The sequence below is a fragment of the Hakea prostrata genome, chromosome 8 (assembly GCF_041222555.1).
Source record: "Hakea prostrata isolate BN-2017 chromosome 8, UWA_Hpros_2, whole genome shotgun sequence".
NCBI lineage: Eukaryota > Viridiplantae > Streptophyta > Magnoliopsida > Proteales > Proteaceae > Hakea > Hakea prostrata.
The window spans coordinates 8,683,146-8,705,697 of record NC_142607.1 but is presented as its reverse complement, the minus strand read 5'-3'; the positions used below and the strand labels follow the sequence as shown (position 1 = coordinate 8,705,697).

Genomic DNA, 22,552 nt, shown 5'->3' with positions numbered 1-22,552 from the left:
CATAAACATGTGAAACATGGAAAGCCAGGTTTCTCTCCAGATTTCAGTCCTGAAGCCAGCGAAGAAGGAGATGAAGTCGCCTGATTTATGATATATAATCCACCGCCCATGAATTGAATTAAGATAGATATGATGTGGTAACTAACCTATTTGACCGACTCAATCACAAATCAATGCGTTTCCTACTTGCTCTTAAAGTGGGTATTTATTGTCTTTCAATTCTATAATACAACTCATAAGTAAATTAACCTCTAACATTCAATTCAACTTCTTCATGTCCTTATGTCATATTCATCTGGGTGTGGAAGTGGAAAAAAGGAAAATTCTCTGTTATTAAATGAAGGCCCCTTCAATCAACTGTTGAACCAGAATTTATACATCGAAAGAGGGTCAAGTGCTAGCTGGTACACACATAGAAAGAGGGCCAGAGGGTTTCTCGAAGAAGACTTCAAAAAATCAGGAATAAAAAGAAAGTCAAGTGCTAGGGGTATCAGAGGGAAAGGAGAGGGGGGTAAAGTCCCCTGGCCCTGGGGTAGCTCCTCTGATGTTCGCACGAAGAAATGCACTGTAAGAAAAATGGTTCTTAATTTACTAACGTAACATCGCATGGCTTGAGCCTCGTGTGTTGAATATATTTGCTTTTTGGAAAAATTAGTAGTTGCACCTTTTTTTTTTTTTTTCCATTAGAACCATTAGTTGGTTTGACAAAATGACAACTGTACAATTATTATATTATTCATAACTAATATTCATGATATAGAATGATGAATAAAGGGAAGGAAGAGGAATTCGTAAAGAAGAAAAGAAAAAGAAGAAAAAAAAATCTTTAGGTATCTATTTTACTAAGGCAACACTGTTACACTATAACATGACTCCGTAAGAAGGCAACAATTTTCCTCTGCCTCGTCTTGTCTATTTCTCATACGGTCCACCGGGACGGTCGGTGCGTAATTTAAGGGTATCTCGGAGGGCTTTGACGTCATTGTGCAAGAGAAGAAAAGTTAAAGTACCTGCGGAATCCGAAAACGATATTCGTGTGGTTAGTAGTACTAGTTACTACGATCAGATCAGACGATCAGGGCCTCAGGGGGAGTGTGCTCGACTGCTCGTTGGGTACCTTATACGTTATAACTGACTCACTGACTCACTGACTCACTGACTCACTGAGGGTGTTTGTGTACAAAGGAAGGTGGGGTCCACAAGTGCTCTTTCCGGCGCTAACCGACACGGGACTTCCGGTTCAGCTGAGCTGAGCTGAGCTGAGCTGAGCTGAGCTGAGGCCAACAATGCGACGCCAACTAGAACTCCACGTCATAGGTAAAATCTGTAATCATCAATTCTTTTCTTCCTTCCTTCCTTGTTGGCCTAACCTACCCCACCACCGCACGCGTAGGTGACGCCGCGTGTTCAGTTCTTGGGTCCCACACTCCCACGCTGCCAACTCATTCTTACGTCGACTTGTGCATCCACACCACCGCCTACGCTCCAACCTCAGACGCTCGCACCTCACTCTTGGGAGATCACGTCTCACTCCTGGTGTCTTTCTTTGAAAGATTTTTTGTTTTTTTCAATAAACGATTTTGTATATCTTAGGAATTGAACTATTACATATATGATATATCACTAAAGAACGTTGACTTTTCACTAAAAGGTGTTGGTCATTACTACTTGGCCAACTCTTTAATTAGTCTTATTGTTTGAAATAAGTTTTCTGATGAATTCTAACAAATACCTTGTATCCAACCAAAAGAGTTGATTCAATTGGCAAAAACTAACACCTCATGGTATGAAATAAAAAATAAATATATTTTGAGCTAAGAACAAAGTTCCGTGTATATAAAATAGGTATCGCTTTTTCAACATTAAAGTAATATTCCAAGTTGCAATAATTCTATATAAAACAGTGAGAAAAAAAATGATATCTAGGTCTCAATGTAAGATTTCACGAAATCACCTGTACATGGTCTTATTCTTACTAAAATGTACAGAATATTTTTTTCTTCAAAAAAAAAAAGAGGGGATAGTTAGTGTTGTCCGGCAATACTTTGATTTTATTACTAATCTAATCTCATTCTTTATGAAACTACTATTTTTCCCTCCCCTTACTCCCACTTCTAATGGTGTTAAGTGGATGTTAAGATTGAATATGCAATATCTATTTTGCCCTTCATTAAAATTAAGGAATAAAAAAGATTGCATTATCTTCACTTATAGAAACCATATTGAATGCCAATTATATCCTTGAAGTCTTATTTTTTGAATCAATTTTAAATTTCAAAGAGTACTTGTCGTCTCCATTTCAAATGTGATGAAGATCAAGAAAGTTTGTGAATGAATGACCTCTTGAGATTTTGCTTCTTTGTCCCTAACTCTATCAAAATTTGCATCGTATTGAAGACGAACTGTTTTACAATGTAAATTTAAATTCAAAGAGCAAGAGCAATGATCTGGGAGAAAAGAAATGAATCAGTGTGTATTGTAATTCTTGAAATTTACAAAAAAAAATAAAATAATAATGATCTTTGCTATATTGTGATACTTGTTAATGAGAGTTTTACTATGGTACTAAAAAATATAAACCACATGGATTTTCAGGTAAGGTTCATCTTTAATAAAAATATTGTCTTGATTTTTTTTCCCCTTTGAGAATTTAATTTGGAGATGGTGGGACCTCATGCTTATAGTTGTTGAAACTCTCAAGCTCGACTAAAATTTTTCACAACCACAATGATGAAAATTTTACAAACAAATTAGCATATAAGATGTTAATTGATAGAAAATTTGATAACATACACAATGGTTAGCATATATTAGGTAATTTTTAGATTTCAACTTTAAATTAAATTTGATCTTTCTCATCTTTAGTTTCTATTTTGAGTTTTCTTCAGCCACGTATTTCCTTCATTCAGTAGTTTCTTTTAGAAAAGAAAATGAATCTAAGGTTTAATTTTTTTTCATAGTTAATTAAATGTAGTATTATAACTTGACAAAATGATAAATAAATAAAGAGATAACTCTAGCATTATTTTATGAGCTTTTGAGAAAATATATAAATGTCACATCATCAGTAAACTAACGAAGTTTAATGGTAAGGAGAATTAATAGTTGTAGATAAGTTAAATGTTGGATTAATAGTTTTAAAAAATACATGAAATAAAGTAGTAATAAAATCAAAGTACGGGAGCAACAATAATTATTCTTAAAAAAGAAAACCCATTAAAATAAAATGTAAAAATATTCAAAACAAATAATGAAGCTCTGGGATTGCTAAGAGTTATTTGAGTATTTCCATAATACCAATATGAATTGTCAAAAAATATTAACTTTTGCCCAAATTGTACGATTTTTCTACCAATATATAGAAGATGCCCAACTTATGTCATTACATGTATTTTTATTGGCTCCTCCATATGCAATAAGAATATTTTTCAAAACATAGAGAAAATTTCTTAAAATTTATATACTATAATAAATAGAAGAATAAAAAATATTTTTCTAAGAAATGTAGTTTTATTTTATCTTGTATCCTATCATATCTCTCTCCATTTTTTTTTCCCTGTTTCAAACAATGCTATCTCCATCATGCCAACTAAATCCAACTAAAATTTGACCATCTTCCTCACCACCCAAATGAATAAAAAATCAATCATTATATATTTATTTTTTTTTAAAAAAAAGAAGAAGCCTATAGTCTTCTATTTTTTTTCTTTCTAATATTTAAAGGAATGAATATTTTCCCATAATCTGCCAAGAAACCCTAGACATTTGATTAATAGTCATCTCATATCTCTACTTTCTATTTCTTTACTGTCATGGTGTTAGTACTTCCATTGCAAATAACCATGCAAAAATGTTTAGAAAAACAACACTATTCAGCCAAAAAAAAAGATAGTTTACTTCAAACATCACATCATATACATACCATGTTGATCTCAGGTTTAGGTCAATACTAGAAATGGTGGGTAGATGTAGAATTGATTTATAATTTCAATTAATAAATCAATTAAGAAATATAAGCTCAACCTTAACCTGACTTAAATATAAACTCTTGAGTGTCACTAGTTTTCATAATCAATGTCACAATCCAATGTATCATCTTAATCTATGGGCACCTTATACATACATTATACTTAAATCCCAGTTTTGCTTTGGTCTTGATCTGTTAAGACAAGTAGCTAGAATCTTGTTTCAACTTGTTCTTTATAAGTTAAATATAAGAATTATAATCGAAACAAGGCGACATATATATTATATTTTGATCAAGGTAATTTGGAGTCCATTCCAAATGATAATTAAGTTAAATCTAATATTTGAAGCTTTACCCTACATTCTCTAATTTGCACTCTCTATAATTTGAAGATGATATGCCACCTTTACTAACTTTTATTTTATAAAAAGCACAACCAGTTTTTGGTTCATTGGATAATAACCTAAAAATCATTAATTAACAAAAAGTAAACATTAATGGAAACTTAACCTAATAGCTAGCAGCCTAACAAAAAAGGATGCTAAGTTGATTACCACATCTCCATTATTCAACCTAAGGAGTAATATTCCTTGTAGTTATACCTATTCTAATAATTAAGAATCTTGTTTTGTTAAACTCTAGAAATATTAAAGATAAAGTGGGTTAATCTTATCTTCGATTAGTTACCATATATGTATAACATTCTTTGTTTTTCAACAAGGTTTTGGAAAAGTTCTCCTCTTTCAAGCAACTTTGAATAAAAAACAATTTGAAATGTAGCATTATGGTTTGTAGCTAAGTGCCCTAGTTCTTGAATTACAAATCTCACCCAAATCTTGAGATTTATTCTTCAAAAACCTTATATATGGCATTACATAGAATATGAAATCATCAAAACACTCCTTATGTGGCAGGAGATTCATCTCTTATTTGCCATTTCCACATTACACCAACATTCTTTTTTGGGGGATAAAAATTTTGATAAGGTCATGAAGAAGGTCAGAGTCAAATACCTGATCTTCCTTCTTCTCAAACTAATAAAAGAAAAGAGAAGCAATAGTAACTTACTATATATAAGAAGGAAATGTGGTTGCACGGGCACCCTATAACTTGAATTTGGGGCCATATACACTAGTGGTCTTCTCTATAGACTAATTTAACCAAACATGGATAATCAGTTTATTGCAATTTCAGGTAGAAACCATTTTTATTTGGGAGTATCTCATTGCTTTCTTATCTCTTCTCCAACTTTTTGTTTTTCTCTTTCTGCTTTCTGGAAAGAATGAGAGAGGTGAACAGTTGAATTGTGCACACCAAACGCCTTTATTTGATACGAATAATTTAATTAGTTTCTATTACATCCTCATATCATATGCTTACAACTCTCTAATTCTTTCTAGTTTGGCTCTTAAATTAAATCTATAATTATGAGCTAACTCATCCTATTTAAAACATACTTCCATCACAAATTATGGCTTTAATTTTCAATGAAATATAAACAATTCAAGTTTCATGTCACTATAATGTATTAACTAGCCAACCACTTTTGTAATTACAACTTTACGAGTAATTTGGTTTCGTATATGAAATATGGTATAGTATTCGTAGAATAGTTGACCATCTATAGTATTTCAAAAGTGACGAATACATACAATCTAAGTATATACAACTCTATCATTTTCAAGTTTGAATCCTTTCTTTGAAGGGGTATTTTCAATGAGTGCTGAATGAGTTATGGAATTCAGTCGCATGGCATATCCTAATCCAATGGCTAAGATAAATCTAATGAATGGCTTCAGATTAGAATATTACACATGACTAAACCTTATAACTCATTAGGCCTTCATTGAAAGATTTTCTCCACCAAGAGAAGCCAGATACATCTTCTCCACTGATATAACCGTTGTGTGATTACAAAGTCAAATATAGGTAACTCATCTCATGAAACATGATACATCTTCGTTTCTAATTATTTGAAGTTAACAATGATGATGATGACTTCATACAGATCCATCTGAAGCATTAATTAAGTTGATAAGATCAATATTCAAATCATATGGGAAACCAAGATTTGTGGGGCTAGTGTTTTCATTCTTGCCAAAAATGAAACTTAGCTTTACAACCCAAGATTCAAGATGAATTCTCATACAATCTTTGGGTTTCCATTGCTGAAGTTTAGCTAAAGAAAACCACCAGACATCTCTGAACAGTTGCTGATGTTTGCTTTAGCGGCGAGATTTCTATGTCATTTTCGTTTCTCTGCAACAAAATAGAGGTCATCTAACGTGTGTAACAAGCAATACTAGTACCTTTTTAAATTCGAAGTTCCTTAAAACCAGCTTCCATCATGAAAGTTACGAGTTTGGCAGGAAACTACCACCATGATCATTCTATGATGATGTCATAGATGGGCTACATCAGCCAAGGTTTTTGCTTTTGGCCCATTTTGCCTCATGCCAAGAACGTCTTTGAAATACTTCTGTTAGGGATAGATCTTACCATCTTGGCATCTTGTCATCTTTGTTCAGAAATTAAAATCTCTCAAGCAAGTTTTGAGATCTTGGTAAACTAGTACTTAGTAATAAAATTTCTCAGGAGGTGAAAACTGACTTGTGAAATCCCATGTTTCTATTATCCAACTTCAGCTTCAAGTAAAGCCAGTTCTTAGCAAAGGAGAAGAAGGATGAATACGTCTTCTAAGCTAGGTTAGGTGATCTTTGTCAACCCTAAGGTTTCAATCAAAGGGGTTTGGATCACCTCCCTGTCAGGGGAAAGTATATGTTCTCATGATGGTTCTCCACCACATAATTGAAGTAGGTTTCACTTTTAAACACTAATAAAATAAATCAGAGGTGAAATTCCCATTGAGTCTGATGTGAGCTCCGTCTCTATTGTATAATAAAGAAGTGTCAAAAGACACATTCCTCTCTCCAAGTGGGAAGATGATCAAAACTCGATTCAGGGTTGAGAAATAACAAAAGCAGAATAGAAATTTTAAGCTTCCACAGGAAAAAAAAAAAAGTCAAAAGGAAACTCAATTATCAAAAGCTGCTAAAAAAAATAATGCTCAAATGAACTTAAATTTCACCAATAAAGATAGTTGAATACTCACAGGTAGTTAGCAGTTCCTTTCTCTTCTCCTTTGCAATTGAAAAGGCATTAACTGCAGCTGCCTAGGTAATAAATGAGAATCCATTAGAAGTTTATTTTCGAAAAACCTTTTAGGGTTTATAAGTCCTAGGACAGTGAATGTGTTTAATGTACTTAATCCTACTTTTCAACCTGATACTTTCAAGCCAGGTCTTGTCATTTGTGCAAGTAAATGTGTTTAATGGGCCGGTTAAGCCCCCTTGAGCCCAAGTTAGAGGTTCTCAATCTGCATCTACCAATTGGAGATCATTAGAAGATTTAACTGATCAGGTAGAGACAATATTGCTGAAGGAAAGAAAAAATCTCTAATTATTTTATGTGGCATGGATGTGTTGGCTTTGAGCTGTGATATATAAGAGTCCCAAGTCCTCACTCTTCTGCAAATATCATACACACACGAGTGTCAACATTAGGTAATTCTTTTTGTTGAAATAGTTATCAGGTTCAAGATGTGTTCTTCTTCCATTGGTCCCCAACACCATGCAAGTCTGTGTTATAATGCCATGGTCATCCTCTGAAATCTTTGTCAAAACTACCCTACCAACCTTCAGGACAACAGTTACTTTGACTTGGTTTTTATGTAGATAATTAATAATCTATGTGCCCTTTTCAAGTCTCTACGTCATGATGATGATTAAGTGATGGATGTGGGTTGTGAGGGTAGACTACTATATTCAAACTCTTCCTTTTAGTACCTATTGATGAACTGCAGTACTGAAACCATATATATATAAAACTTGTTTTCACAATTATCATCAACTTAACTGGTTCTTCTTTACAAATCTTTCAATGAAACAAACTGATCACCATCACCTATCTAACCAATTAAATGAGACTAAAAATCCAATCTTGACTCTTTGTCTCAGTACTGAAATTCAAAAACTGGGTTCACATGAATAGGTTGGTTGATGAAGAGAGTATTGTTTTGGTTTCCATGGATTAATCTTGTCGTGTTTCCATAATGGTATCCCATGTCATAAGGCTGATGAGCAAGTTTCTCAGATGCATTGCCATTGTTGTTTCCTGTAGTAGTTTGGAACTCTCCAGTTGAACCCAGTGGGTTATTCTCGCCGAATAGCTGAGTCAGTGAAAGATAATCCACATCCATCAAATGAGCAAGAGAGAAAGTCCTTGGTAGAACTACTGATGATGAGGCTTCTTCTCCATTCACACCTGATGAAATATTCATCTCATGTGGAGTTGAGTTCTCTGTCTCACTTGGCTGTTCTTGATCTTCTTTCTGCTCCTCAACTCTGCCCAGATGCCTCTTCTTATAGATCCTGCAGAGGACCCAATCATCCAACTGGGTACATCAACAAAGATTTACAAGTTAAATCACCAAAAACCAAACCAACCCGGTTCAACCAGTTGAGACTTTTGAACCAGCCCACCCAGTACTCAAAAGTCAAAAACACATTACAATGAATGAATGAATATGAAAGTTATAAGTGGAGCTTACCCTCATGGACCCAACCAGCTTCTTAGGCCGGCGGTTCGAGTCAGCCAACCTGTATTCATGCATGATCCAATCAGTCTTGATACCTTTTGGTGGACGACCTTTATAGAACACAAGAGCTTTCTTCACACCAACGTTCTGAGATCCACTGTGGATAATCTTATCAGTGCCAGTGGCCTTCCAATAACCAGAACCCGTCGCCCGATTCGGGCGAATTCCGTTCGGATACTTCCGATCTCTTGGGGTGAAGAAATACCATTCTTTCTCACCAAATTCTGCTTTCTCTACAACCCATAAATACATATTTAACCAAATCAATAAACCCAAACAGAATCTCATATTAATTAAGAATTAATCAATTAATGATAAACTCAGAACTAACCAGGCAACTCCCAAGGATCAAATTTATAAATATCGATTTCCGGGATAATCGATACAGGACATGGCTTTGACATGGCTTGATTTTTCAGGTAAAACATGATCAGTTCCTCATCTGTAGGATGGAACCTAAACCCAGGAGGAAGACGATCTGTGTTCTGACCTCTATCCATGGAAACCCACAGAGTCAGTTAACAGTTGCAGCAAAGGAGCTTGCTTGTGTATATACGTGACATGAAACAGTACAAAGAAGCAGCAAAAGAGAAAGGATGAGAAGGGCTAATTATCAATAAGAGCTGAAGATTGAAGAAAGAGTAGGGCTGAGAGAAGTGGAGGTGTTTGAAATGTTGGAAAGGAGAGAAGAAGCCATTTTATCTTTGCTGGTTTTTTGTCTTTTAGTTTACGATAGAGATTCAAACTTCAAAGGTCGATTGGAGCAAGTCATGAAGAGAGCTTCTGTATGGTGACCCACTTTGGCCAGCTGAAACGTGTGCTTACCTAATGGGAAGAGAAAGGATAAGCATCAGAAAAGGGAAACTGTACTAGGGTTTATGGTCCTTATCATGCCACCTCACTTCCTTGGATTCTTATTGGTGGAGATGGTGCAGATCAGCTTCTCTGAATTTATACCATTTTCTGGCATTATCTTATTAGGGCTCGTGGAGGTTTAGATTAAGACTACTAGGGCCTGACACGTGGCTCACAAAGAGTATTAAACTAATGACCTATCTTGCTGATGTTAGGTCATAAACAAATACCATATGGATATATTCCAAAGAATCTTTAAAGAAGCTGTCTTCATTCAGCTCCTTTGCTAGTTTTCTTAGTCATTCATTCACACCAATTATTGTTTCTCTAACTTTTCTTTTTCTTAGGTTTCCATCAACCATTCACACTCAATATTTACAAGATAGACCTTGGTGCAACGATAAGGTCAATCGAATACGTATTTACTTGCGTAATTAATACAATACAATATTTATTAAGACAATTCCGTTACGTTAAATATGTATATTCAAAATGTTTAAACCATCAGACGATATGACCGATGCTTCTATGAAGCCATTCAACATTCTAAAGTCTGTGGGATTATTCCAAACAACGTCAAACCTAGCTAAACTCACCTTAAAACATATAAAATAATGAAGATGAGAGATGGGTTTTTGTTAAAATACTTAGATACTAATGTCATGTAGTATTGAAGGCAAATTCATAATGACGAAAGGTTATTTTATGGGTTCAAGTTAAGAAATAGCCTCTCTATAAGTGAAAGTCAAATTCTATAGATTTACAATGACAAATATCTCGTGCACTAAACTCGCCTGTCTAAGTCTAGTCTTACGTAAGCAATAATATTAATTTAATTTAAGTAGAAGCAGAAATGGATGGTTCGAGGAAGATGATGACGATGATGATAATGATCTGGAATCTTTTTAAAATACTCAATATATATAGTTCACGTGGAGTAGTACAAGGGCCCAACCCTGCGTAATCTCCAACAATTTAATATGTATATATTAAGAGAACATTAGATTTGTTCCTAAATCCTTATCTAATGTGATTAGTGGGGGGTTATTGGGTTTGGATTTAGGGGCTAATCACAGTTGACACGTCAAAATCATTAAATTAATTGAGTTCATGATGCCTAATGAGATGAAATGATAATATGAGTGAGACGTACACCAAACACAGGAGCTTTAGAAATGGTCAATAGCCATTGGAGAACGTGATGCCAACCAATGTCTCTGACTTGACTTGGTTTCTGCTAGCTCTACTTCACATCTACCACCACTATGAAAAATTCCCAACCATAAGTCATGCATGCATAGATTCAGAAATCCAAATTTGAACCTCCTAACATTCTTCTTCAACACTGGAAAGAAAAAAATTATCAAGAATAAAGTTTACGCGGCGTATCATTCTACAAAAATTCTTTGGAATCTATTAACTTCATAGATGATTGTTGTGGTATGTGGTGGTCATTTTGATGAAGATGATTGTTGATGAGTAGTACTTACTACTTGGTTTTCCTTGAAAGGCATTGAAAGGCGTCGGTGGACTGGACATCTAGGTGTAGGGCACTGTTTCGGTACGAGTCGTGAGAGTGACACCAAAGTCAAGGCAAACTCTATATATCTATTGTAGTTGTTATGAGAAATAAAGACTCGAAACAGCATTAGTTGTTCTTCAAGTTTCATTATGTGCAAGCAAACTTGAACTACAAAGTACTTATGAAACAAGAAGTATCGTACGCCCAGAGAGACCTAGTTGTTCTACACATGTAAGTACCTTTCTACATAAACACATCTATATATGATTAGGTCTTAGCTGTTGGATTGCTCGGTCGTGCAATTTGACGGTCCAAATTGAATAATTGTATAGATGAAGTTCTATCATTGTAACGGTCTTTTCGGAATCTAATGATTCTACCTCCATCACCCTTGATTGATCGTTAACAGAAACTGATGTAGATTAGATCTTATTCGAAACCATCGTCGGTTTTTAATGTGGGACTTAATAAGAACACCAAGAAATTAGAAAATAAAAAACCTTTGTATGTTTTCTCTTTAAATACTGAGTTAGCTAAGTTTTGGCTATCAGGTTAGCATCTGATAATAGTGAGACATTTTCCACTCTATTGCGTTTAAATATTGCTGTGAAGCCCACCGTTGATACAACACAAACCATGAAACTTGCTTTTTGTCTTAATAAACAAAACACTACAGTCAAATTAGATTCAACACATTGCTGACTAATATTCCTCTCTAAGCTAGTTTTAGACATTCAAGCAAAGCATCAAATTCGACCTCAAGACTAGTATGGCGGACGCTGGGTTGGAGGACCTCTGGTCAGGTTGTAGATTTACATGGGTTAATAATTCTCTTGGTGATGCACGAATTGTTAAGAAATTGGACAGGTGCTCATTAACAGCTGATGGTTGGATTTTTTTTTTTTTTTTTTTCCCTTTAGCCCATGCCCAATTTCTCAGCCCTGGAGTTTTTGATCATAGTTCAATGGTGGTGCATCTTGGAAGTTAGGGTGGTTCTAAGGGCCATCAGTTTTTTTTTTTTTCTTAACCATTGGACAAAGCACCCAAATTTTATGCCTTTGGTTTGGAATGTTTGGAGCACGCCCATCATGGGCAATCCCATGTTCATTCTTACTTCTAAGTTGAAATTGTTGAAGGTTGAAAAAAAAAAAAGGGAGCAGACGTAGTTCCATAGCATGGATGCTAGAATTGCTTGCTTCAAGGTGAATTGGATCAGTTGCAGCTTTATTTGGATCAGGGGCAATTTAATGATCACCTCAAGATGAGGGAAATAAGTGTTTTTCATGAACTCCATTCTTTTTTTTTTTTTTTTGATCCAAGGTTCATCCGGGTCAGCTGGCGCACACCACGACTATATCCTCAGGGGATCAAAGAACTCCATTCTTTGATGCATGCTCGTGAATCAGAGCTGAACAAAGAGCCAAGATGCGGTGGATTGCTCATGATGATGCCAACACAGACTTTTTTCATAATCCTATAAAAGGTAGGTGGAATGGCAATCCAATAGGGGCGATTGATTAAAGATAAGAATGGTAATTGGATCACAAACAAGGAGGAGATTCAGTGTGAAGCTACCAATTACTTTGAGAATCTTTTTGCTGGATCCCCCAGATTTTGTGTGGTAATTTGGTTCTTCCCATAAATAGGGGGTTATCTTTGGTAGAAAGGGAATATATGGCTTGATCTTTTAGGTCGAGAAAATTAAAACTATAGTTTTTAATGTCAAGGATGATAGCTCACCGAGTGCTGAAGGTTTTGGTGCACATTTTTATAAGAAATGTTGGGATATTGTGGGGGCATGATCTTTGTGCTACCATTTTAAATTTTTTTCACAATCTTTACTTGCCCGATCAGATAAAGATGGCGAGGATCACATTGGTGCCTAAAGGGGAAGTGCAAAATTCTCTCAATGACTACCGACCTAATTCTGTTAGTTCCATGATTTACAGATTTATTGCCAAACTTATGTCAAACCGTTTGAAGGAAATGGTTGGTTCCTTGATTAATTACAATCAGATGACGTTTATTGAAGGAAGGTACATTACTAATAATATTCTTATTTGCCAGGAGCTAATGAAAGAGGTTACCATTTTGAGACAGGCATGGCCAAGTTTGTAGTGAAGATTGATCTCAGGAAAGCCTATGATTCGGTTCAATGGAGTTTTTTATACCTTGCTACTTCGCCTTAATTTTCATCACATTTTTATCAAGTGGGTGGTGGCTTGTGTTACTCATCCTTCCTTTGTGGTGGCCATTGATGGTGTGCACTCCCCAAGATTCTTTAGTACAAGGGGACTCCGTCAAGGATGCCCGATGTCGTTGATACTCTTTAATTTAGTGCTTCAGGTTTTTACTAATTCTCTTGCTGTAGTAGCAATTCAAGGTGGGGGGATTCTCGTATCACCCTCTGTGTAGAGAGCATGGGATCACATCGGTCTGCTTTACCGATGATCTTTTTATTTTTGGGAAGGCCTCAAGTAATAATGCCATTGTGATACATGACTTATTGAGGCAATTCATGGACCAACCCGGGCTTAGGGTGAATGTAGAAAAGTCTAATATTTTTTTTCTCCAACACTCCAGCCAAGGTGGAGAATGTATTCATTAACAATTTAGGGTTTTCTATTGGTGCTTTCCTCGTGAGATATCTTGGAGTTCCATTAACTTCCAAAAGGTCGGCGGCATCAAATTTTGCTAATTTGGTTACGAGGGAGGAAAGTAAGCTTTCATCTTAGAAAGCTAAATCTTTATCATTCGTTGGGAGGTTGACTCTTCTCAATTCTGTCATAAACGGAATTTTGGGCTATTGGCTAAGTGTGTTCAGGTTGCCTTGCCATATCATTACACACTTAGACAAAATTGTAAAAAATTTATTTTGGTGTGGAGTGGATGAAAGGGGTTCCTACAAGGTGGCTTGACATATTGTGGTGTGCAAGCCCAAGGAAGAAGGGGCTATAGAGCTTTTCTCATGAGGCACATATAGAGCTTGATAGCTGATTGGAAGTCTTGTTGGGTAGATTTTGTCAACAAGAGATGGCTCAAGAATCATTCAGTGACAGGTGGCAGTAAATTGTATTAGGTACCTAATACGTGATGGTTCATCTACTCTTTTATGGCACGATCCGTGGTTGCCAGGGGGCATACTTAAGTGTGATACAGTGTGATTACACCAGCAATGGGTAGAGACCCTTTTATGAGGGTTAGAGACATCTTAAGGGAAGGTGGTTGTTGGGAAAACCCATTGGGTGACGATTTGCTTCATTATAGGTGGGAGGAGATTTCTCAGGTTCGTTGTTTGCGTAATGGTGACCGTGTCGTTTGGATTGCTACCCTAAATGGTCAGCTTTCACTAAAGACGGCTATGCAAGCCATTCATGGTTCTAGCTCTAAAGTGGTGTGGGCTTGAGTGGTTTAGCCAACAAAGAGACAAACTCGTTTCTCAATGATTGCTTGGTTGGCAATTCGTAGAAGGTTGACAACGAAGGATGGCTTATTAGCGTGGGGAGTGCCTATTGATCTTGGATGTCTATTGTGTGGAGTTTGGTAATAAAAGTTTTGAGCATTTTTTTATTGTGACTTCTACAGAAGGGTGTGGTCAAACATTCTTTTGTTGAATGGTCATCCCAACCACTCAATTGGTTGTTGGAGTGATGAGATTAAATGGGTTACAACTCATTTTTCAAGAGGAAAAGGTATACAGACGGTCAAATGTTTAAGCTTTAATGCCACGGTGTATTATTTATGAAGGGAAAGGAATAATTGTCTTCATAACAGGGTGTGTATATATTGGAGCAATTGACTCATAGAATCATTAGACTAGTTCAACTTCGGTTTTTGGAGGATCCCTTAGTGGTGAAAGACTCGGCGGGTAATAGAGCTTTCTTTGATCGTTGGAACATTACTTGTTCCTTTGTGAATTACTCAGCTTCAGTCTATCATTGGCTGCGACCTCCTGAGGGTTGGTTGGCTATGAATAGTGATGGATCGGTGTCTAACAACAAGGGAGGGTATGGGGCAATTGGAAGGGATCACGTAGAGAATGTCATCTTTGCAATTGCAGATGGTTCATTGGGAGACAACATTCTTATATGTGAGCTGCAAGGGATGAGAGCAAGCTTGTTAGAGACCGTGAGGTGTGGCTTTAGCATGGTGGAGCTTTGATATGATTTTCTTAATGTTGTTCAAGTTGTGAATGGAGAGACCAACCTTCCCTGCTATCATGGGAATTGTAGAGGATATTTGGAGATTGAGAGATGAGTTGGCCCATCTTCGGGTGGTTCATCGGGTTTGTGAGACCAATCATTGTGTTGATTATTTAGCGAGCCTAATTTTGATTCCAGTGGAGATTCAGTTGGACACGAATGGTTTGCCTGACAAACTTCACAGAATGGTTTATGAAGAAATGGAAAAAAAAAGAAAAAAGAAATTGAAAACCATATGCACACCAAAAAGAAAAAAGAAATTGAAAACTCTCATGATCTAACTATTGTTAAAATTTGAATAAAATGTTATATAAAAATAAAATAATATAAAGAAGTAAAAAATAACTTTTAAGTTGTCTAAACAAACTAAAAGAAAATGCATAAAATTATAAAATAATTCAAACCCATGTTGAATACTTGTCCATGAAACAACAAGCACAATTTATAATCCACATTGTTTCCTGGACCACAAATACAGGGCCAAAATCATTAACAAAATCAAGGTTAGGATCAGGTATTAGGGTGAATAGTAAAAAATGTCAATCCAATTCAACTTAATTGCAGTCGTATTTGTATCCTCTCTAGCTATGTAGAAGTTCCCCTCACAAATTTAACTTTCCATCCATTTTCCTTTGATTTTAACAAATAAAAATATATATAAAAGATAGAGATAATTATTATTTTATTATAACTTAGATACTAATTGAATCCTGTCATTTATGAAATTACTATTACTTTTCTAACTTTTAACCATGTTAAGAGGCCGTTAAAATTTAATATAAAATGTCTGCTTTTACCTTTGTAAAAATAAAAAGTTAAAAGATGATATTACTTTCATTTAGAAAAATCATATGAAATAACTAACTTTTTGCATAGAACCTATTCTCTTAACTAACAAGTTTTTTGGGGTTAACTTTGTGAATTGGGTGGTAATTGGGGTGTGTTTGTAAATTTAAATTTTTTTTTTGAACTGGTTCGATTTAATTACCATGCTACTCTTATTATCTTTGATTGGGTTGATATTTTGGAGTTCAAAAAAAGCTGCAGTGTGCACGGCGCGAACAAAAATCCTTTCTGGTTGTGTAATCTTTATCGGTTCTAAAAGACTGAAAAAAGATATGATATTAAGGGACCTTATGTTAGATATTCTTAGAATGGTGATGATAGGACCAGCTTAATTGTGTGAGAGTTTAAGCCTAATATGAACCAAATTCAAGTATTCATACCTGAACCTCACTCAAACCCAGTTGGACTCAACACTTCAATTATGACAAGATTGGGCACTGGTTTGATGTTTAATACAGATGTTAACCCTAGAGGAGTTGGGCTGAGAATATGGATTGATTGTGGAGCTAACCAACTGATCTAATGATGCTAGGATATGTATGTATAGAGTAGGTTTTCTCAGTTAATGTTACTTGAAAAAAATAATGTTTCTTTTGATTAATGGTCTTAATAGTTGTCATTTTTTATCATCTTCTTCTCTATTCATTCTTTTGTTTAATAAGGATTCAATGGGTAAGTAATTCCTATTCTTAGCCATGGTTGATTGTCTAAAGATAAGATGGATATAAATGAAGGAAAAAGAAGAAAAAAAAGTATCTAGACTGAAAATGAAAAGAATAAAATTTCTATTGTGTTGGTTAACATTGGATGGAAATAAAATATTTTCCAAGATAAAGGAAAGATTTTAAAGAGGGAGAGAGTGAGCCAGAGATATAACGAGCCCCAAGGCAGCCCAGAAAGAAGGCCCAAGCCCACTACCAATTGTGCGGAGGAAAAACTCTTATAAGGGTATTTTGGTCAATATCCAATGCTAGTTTGAGCCCAATGTATATCTACTTTCTTTTTTTTTTTGTCATTTTTAGATAATTGTTATTTTATTTGTAAAGTTTTTTTTTTTTTTTTTTTATTGTCTAGTCCTTATTAACTCCCTTTTAAGGGATTGGTTGACTTTCCAATTTGAGTCTAAGTTTGTAAACTAGTAGCTTGAGTCCAATTGTCTTTCTTCCTTTGTAAACGGCTATAAATGAGAGTCATCCCTGCATGTAAAAAGATTAGATTGAATTATTAAACCGAAGAGCAATGAGCAATGAGCAATGAAGGAATTGGAGTTGTGGGTTCCAACAGGGATCCGCACGGCTAAGTGTGAATTGATTTCAGCCATTGTCATCTTCTTTAAGCTTTAAAAGCCTTCTACAGCAACGTAAGAGTGTGCCAATCCTCTTCAACAGCAAGTGAACCCCACCCCCCTTTCCCTGCCTTCATTCCCTCCCTAACCCATCAACAACCATCGCTACCCTTCACCTCTCTTGCGGCAGAAGCAAAATCCTCCCTAAACTCTACAGTAGCAACCTTCCTCCCCCTCTCTTGAACCTTGCATCAGCCAGTCCCCAACACTCCCCCCCCCCCCCCCCCCAAAAAAAAAAAAGTGTTGTGGCTGACCCGAAAAGAACCACCAAACCAGAATGGTTCAATTAACCCAACCTAACGGTTTGATGGTTCAGGTGAATGTTGCACGCCAGTTGGGACAAGAGGCTTCTCGGCTGACGAAAGGCGAGATTGGAGCGACTCGTTGACAAGTCCAAACGACCAGTGTCTTTTCAACAAGGCCAGCGGCCTTTGGGGGATCCTTGATATCTCCTCGTTTGCGGTACCTCATAGCATTAATTTCAGCAATAAATGTCTCGAGGGTCGTGCAGTGATAAAAGACAACTTGGATGCCCAATATTCGTTCTACGACTGCTACAAGGACAGCGACACCATTTTTTGTCTCCTCAACCAAAGAACAATGTCACATCCAACCGATACTTGAGTTGACTCCTTGATTACAAAAGGTGTTCACAGCAGCCTATACCATCATCCATTAGGGTTTGTCAAATACCTCAATGTATTCCATTCCATTTAAACACTTAATTTCTTCACCCCATCCTACTCAGGGCAATCACAATCCACCATTTCACTTAGACTTTGTTAAAACCCTAACCTTCCCTATCTAAGAGATAACTCTCCCATCCAAACCAACCCTCTCACGGATCTTTGTTATCCTAAAACTCTCCATTTTCTTCACCAAAACTATCCAATCAAGGATATAGATAAAAACCCTAACCTCACAGATAAACCAATTATTAGCTGGCTTCTAAGTAAAGAAGGGTCCTGTAGATTATTAATCCCAACCTGGGTTACATCAAATGTGCAATTTTTTTCAACATTAGAGATCACCAATTTGTCAAGAATTTTTTTTTTTTTTCAAGACCTTTTTTGTACATAAGATAGAAAAAGTTACAAACCTCAATGCAATTTCAAAGTTCTGAATGTGGAATTTTCTTCATCTATAGCCAATTAAATGGGCAGAAAATTTCACAGCCTGACCAAATGTGGATTCAAGTTTTCAATAAGATGGATTGTGTTGGGAACATTGAAGAAGAAACTGCACAACTGAGAAGAAGACGAAGAAAGTTGAAATCATTAACACAGATTGGTTGGTTATTTTTTATAGGAAAAAAATAATAAAGACGCCTGGGAGTAGAGTCTCCTAATAAATTGACTCAAATGACTGAAAAATACATCTCCCCATTTCATTAAAAATTATTAAAATTGGATCAAATGCAATTGATTGCTTGAAGGAACTCTGTGAATGGTACAATCGATCAAGGTACGAAATTCCACCAGAATTTCCACCGAAACCCCAAAACTTTGCTGAAAGTTTGCAAAATCTTGACCATTGACTGCAGCCTTCAGCCATTAATTACTTCCTTCCAAGTCGTATTTTTCAGAATTACATTCTTGCCATTGTATTATAGATAGTTTTAACTTAGTTGCAGTTCTGCCATCTCCTTCTAAGGTTTCCATTAATTACAAGTTTGCAATTACTCTCCTAAAGTTCAGTTTATTTACTGTTTTGCGATTCCTTCCTTTGCCTGTGAGCAATTCCACTGTTCTCCCTTAGCCACCACACCACCATGGTTGTCGATAATGAAGTCCTCTAACAATTAAGTTCCTGTAAGGCTGAAACAGAGGCAAATTTGACACTCTCACTACAACTCTCGCTTTCCTAAAGATTCTAAGCATTCTGACTGATAACCAATATACTGGATATTTGTTGGCTTTCTACCCTTGAAATGTCTTTTAGTATCACCTTTCATTGTACTCTTTGATTTGCAATGTATTTTGCTTCATGCTTCTTCTACTGTTAAAGATTTGGTGAAGATGGAAAATGTTGAAGATGTGGTGGGATCTCAAGTTTTCTAGCTTGATTCTTGATTGCAGACATTGCATTAATTGGCACAAAGAGAATTGGAATTACACCACAAGGGGAGCTGGTCCAAGCATTCCTTTTGTTTGCTACTGACCCTGAGATATACTGTGGGTGTAGGTTCAGAGGAAGGTAACTCATGATATCCTGAAAGATTAGAATAGAATCATACCACAATCACAAGAAGCATTTTCCTAATGATACCAAGATCTACAATGGTCTATATTATTCCTATAATAATTAAAGCATATATTATAAATATGATCTGCCTTCTTTACTCTCCTTGAATCTTCTGAAGCATTACACTAATCCTGCGTTTGAGAGTTTGTAGAAACAACCTCAAAATTACACTAATCCTTCGTTTGAGAGTTTGTGAAAACAACCTCAAACTCAAATATTAAGTGTGACGGCTACGAATCCAAGTGAATATGGACTCAAACAAAAGACCAGTGTTAGTTGAGCCCACAACCCAACAACTTGACCATGTCTGCTCTTCTCAGCAAACTGACACAGGGGAAGGAAATACAAGGACAGTAAGGAGCATAGTCTCGTTACTTGAGAGTTTATTCCAACCAGTTTCGATAGAAATAGTGTTCGATAGAAATAGTGGAGTGAATTCCTGGACATGGTCAAAGAGAGCTATCGATGTGCTATAGCAATGCCCTAATCGAAAGGGCAGGCAAGGTCCTAGTGACTCAACTTAGCAGAACTCTCCCAAAAAAAAGAAACCCATTTCTGGACTTTCTGGGTCAAGCAGAGGCAGACGATTGAAAGAAGGTTTATCAGTAACCACTAGTCAAGACACCACAAAACCTTCTGCTGTAATCTAGTTTTTGAGGTTATCACACTAAGCTTTAATTAAAAAAAGTTATCACGCTGGGGCCTAATTCTCTTAAATTTGCGACAGGAGAAAGCCCTATTCTACTTAGAGTAGTTATATAGAATTTAAATAGAGGACACCTGGGAAATTCTTTGATTGCCTTCAATGGTGAAATGATTCAGTCAACAAAGATGGGGTGTGCAAAGGTTGATGGTTTAAAAAAATTGATCTGAAATTGGCCAAATGTTAGGCACTGGACACATAAACTTGTTGCAAAACTAAAATAAGAAACGTGAAGCTCAAGCAGAGCCCCCAATGCTTGCAAGTTAGTACTTAGTAAGCCACAGACGCTAAAGCTCCAGGAGAGCTCTCAATGCTTGTTTCTTCACCACCTTCCCGTAAACGCATCTCCCCAACTTCAGTGCCCTTTCCATCTCAAACACACCAGCCCCACGTTTCCTCAGCCCCTCAACTGCCACCCTCAACACCCTCTCATCACCACCTACAGCCTTCGTGACACACTCTGCCACCACTTCCTCTGCCGGGATCCGCCTGCCCCACCTCCTGATTGACTTCTCCGATCCAAAAGCAGCCGGAAAGGCAGCCCAATACGAAGCTCTGAAGTATCCTTTCTCTTTCCCCTTCATCACCCATTTCCTTGTACCTTCCTCCAATTTGACCACGACAGTGCCCATGTCTAATCCTCTCTCAAACGCCAATTCTATCTCTTTGATCTCTCCCTTGCTACTAATAATCATTTCCTCAAATCTGCATCTCTTGCAATTACAATGAAATCCCCAAGTCTTGGATAACTCTTTGCGCTTGTTCAATGGCAAGAGCACATCAAAATAGGCAAATGTGATCTCATCCCCTGCTTTAATGTCTCTTGAAGCATTGATTACCAAATGATCCCCAATGTGCAAGCGTCTTGCATTCGGATCACAGGAATGGTTAATAAACGAGGCCAAGATCCATAAGCCAACACCATAGTAATCACAGTTCTTACCAAGAACTTTAGCCGAAATTGCGTCCTCAGTTAAACAGTTCACATCCAATACGTTTAAGAGCCTACCCATATCATCGATTTTCTCTTCAGAAAAGAAGAGCTCCTCTGTCTCAGGCTTGAAGAGACTTATATCAGGAATATTGAGGCACTCCTCATCTTCTCCACCCGATAAGGTAGAAATGAAACCACGAGTTTTCTTGCATCTCTTGGCAGCAGCAGAGACTCTATCTATGAAGTCCTTCCACAAGACCAGTCGAGCGCTCTCGTTTGAATCTGAATTTTCACCAGGTTCCGGCAATATTCCCCTGACCGTAGCGACAGCTTTGGTGATCAGTAACAAATTCCCAGCTTCGATGTCTTTTGTGGCGAATAATCCTCGACCACTCCTCTCTGATCTTTTAATCTGAACTGCGCCAATGTATTCTGCAAGTTCTGGAGATTTTCCTTGAAACCCACTTAAGACCCAATCTGATAGGTCCAAATTCCCAGTTCTAGACTGAAATTCAAGTCTCTTGCTTCGCTCCAAATACCCATGAAGGGTCTCGGAATTCTCATTGGCCGGAAGATGGAGAAGAGCCGTTTTGAAGCAATCTGAAGCTCTTGCATATAGATTTATGTTGAGCAAGATCTTACCTTTACATAGATGAGTTTTGAAATGATTATTCTCTATATCAAGTGCTCGATCGCAATCCTCCAAAGCTTCACAGAAATACCCCAACCGAAACCGGGCTTCCGCTCTATTGGAGAGGGCTAAGCGAAGTGTCTTCCGTAGCTTTGATGCTCCATCTGAATCAGGCTTTTCTTGTTCAGCTAGGATTTTTTCTCTACAAAGACATACGAGCTGAGAGTAGATTTTGATAGATTCCATCCATTCCTCTCTTAGGAGAAGCTCTGTAGCCTTGGATCTGAGTGATTGCATGATTTCTTCTTCCATCTCTGGTCTCTCTTCTTTCATCCTCAACAGAAGATGAGCCAGACGTTGCTTATTTAATTTTCGTTTTAAAAGTTACTGGAATGTAACGGTCGGATTTTCCTGCCGTTTCGCATTAAGTTTAGTATTATAACGGAAGCGGGATAACGGCTAGATTTGCTTATTTCTTTAACACCCACACCAGAACCAAAAGGAAAAGTATCGGCCCAAGATTCTCGACTTGTTTATTTCTTTTTCTTGTGATATTTATCTTAAAATCGATGGATTTTATCTAATTTAAAAAATAATTGAAAGTGGAAGTCATTAAAATTCCCTTCCAAAAAAAATGTCAGGAATA

The 22,552-nt window shown here is 36.6% G+C and overlaps 2 protein-coding genes across 2 annotated transcripts; both read right to left on the bottom strand.

Annotated features, from left to right (window-relative positions):
- Positions 1 to 7,425: 7,425 nt before the first annotated feature.
- LOC149006674 (NAC domain-containing protein 2-like) lies at positions 7,426 to 9,364 on the bottom strand. Its single transcript, XM_089165591.1, has 3 exons — positions 8,956 to 9,364; positions 8,577 to 8,857; positions 7,426 to 8,420 (listed from the first exon to the last, which is right to left on the bottom strand). Exons 1-3 carry the CDS (start codon positions 9,122 to 9,124, stop codon positions 7,980 to 7,982), a joined length of 891 nt encoding a protein of 296 aa, XP_089021717.1. The 5' UTR covers positions 9,125 to 9,364; the 3' UTR covers positions 7,426 to 7,979.
- Positions 9,365 to 20,401: 11,037 nt separating this feature from the next.
- Positions 20,402 to 22,294, bottom strand: SDG35 (SET domain protein 35). Its single transcript, XM_089166316.1, has one exon. It carries the CDS (start codon positions 22,237 to 22,239, stop codon positions 20,629 to 20,631), a length of 1,611 nt encoding a protein of 536 aa, XP_089022442.1. The 5' UTR covers positions 22,240 to 22,294; the 3' UTR covers positions 20,402 to 20,628.
- Positions 22,295 to 22,552: the final 258 nt, after the last annotated feature.

Excerpts from the sequence above, each read along its gene's own strand:
- SDG35 (XM_089166316.1), bottom strand. The coding sequence starts at position 22,239 with ATGAAAGAAGAGAGACCAGAGATGGAAGAAGAAATCATGCAATCACTC.
- LOC149006674 (XM_089165591.1), bottom strand. The coding sequence starts at position 9,124 with ATGGATAGAGGTCAGAACACAGATCGTCTTCCTCCTGGGTTTAGGTTC. Across the intron at positions 8,858-8,955 it reads TGATCCTTGGGAGTTGCCTG|AGAAAGCAGAATTTGGTGAG; the intron begins GTTAGTTCTGAG and ends TATGGGTTGTAG. Across the intron at positions 8,421-8,576 it reads AGCTGGTTGGGTCCATGAGG|TTGGATGATTGGGTCCTCTG; the intron begins GTAAGCTCCACT and ends TGATGTACCCAG.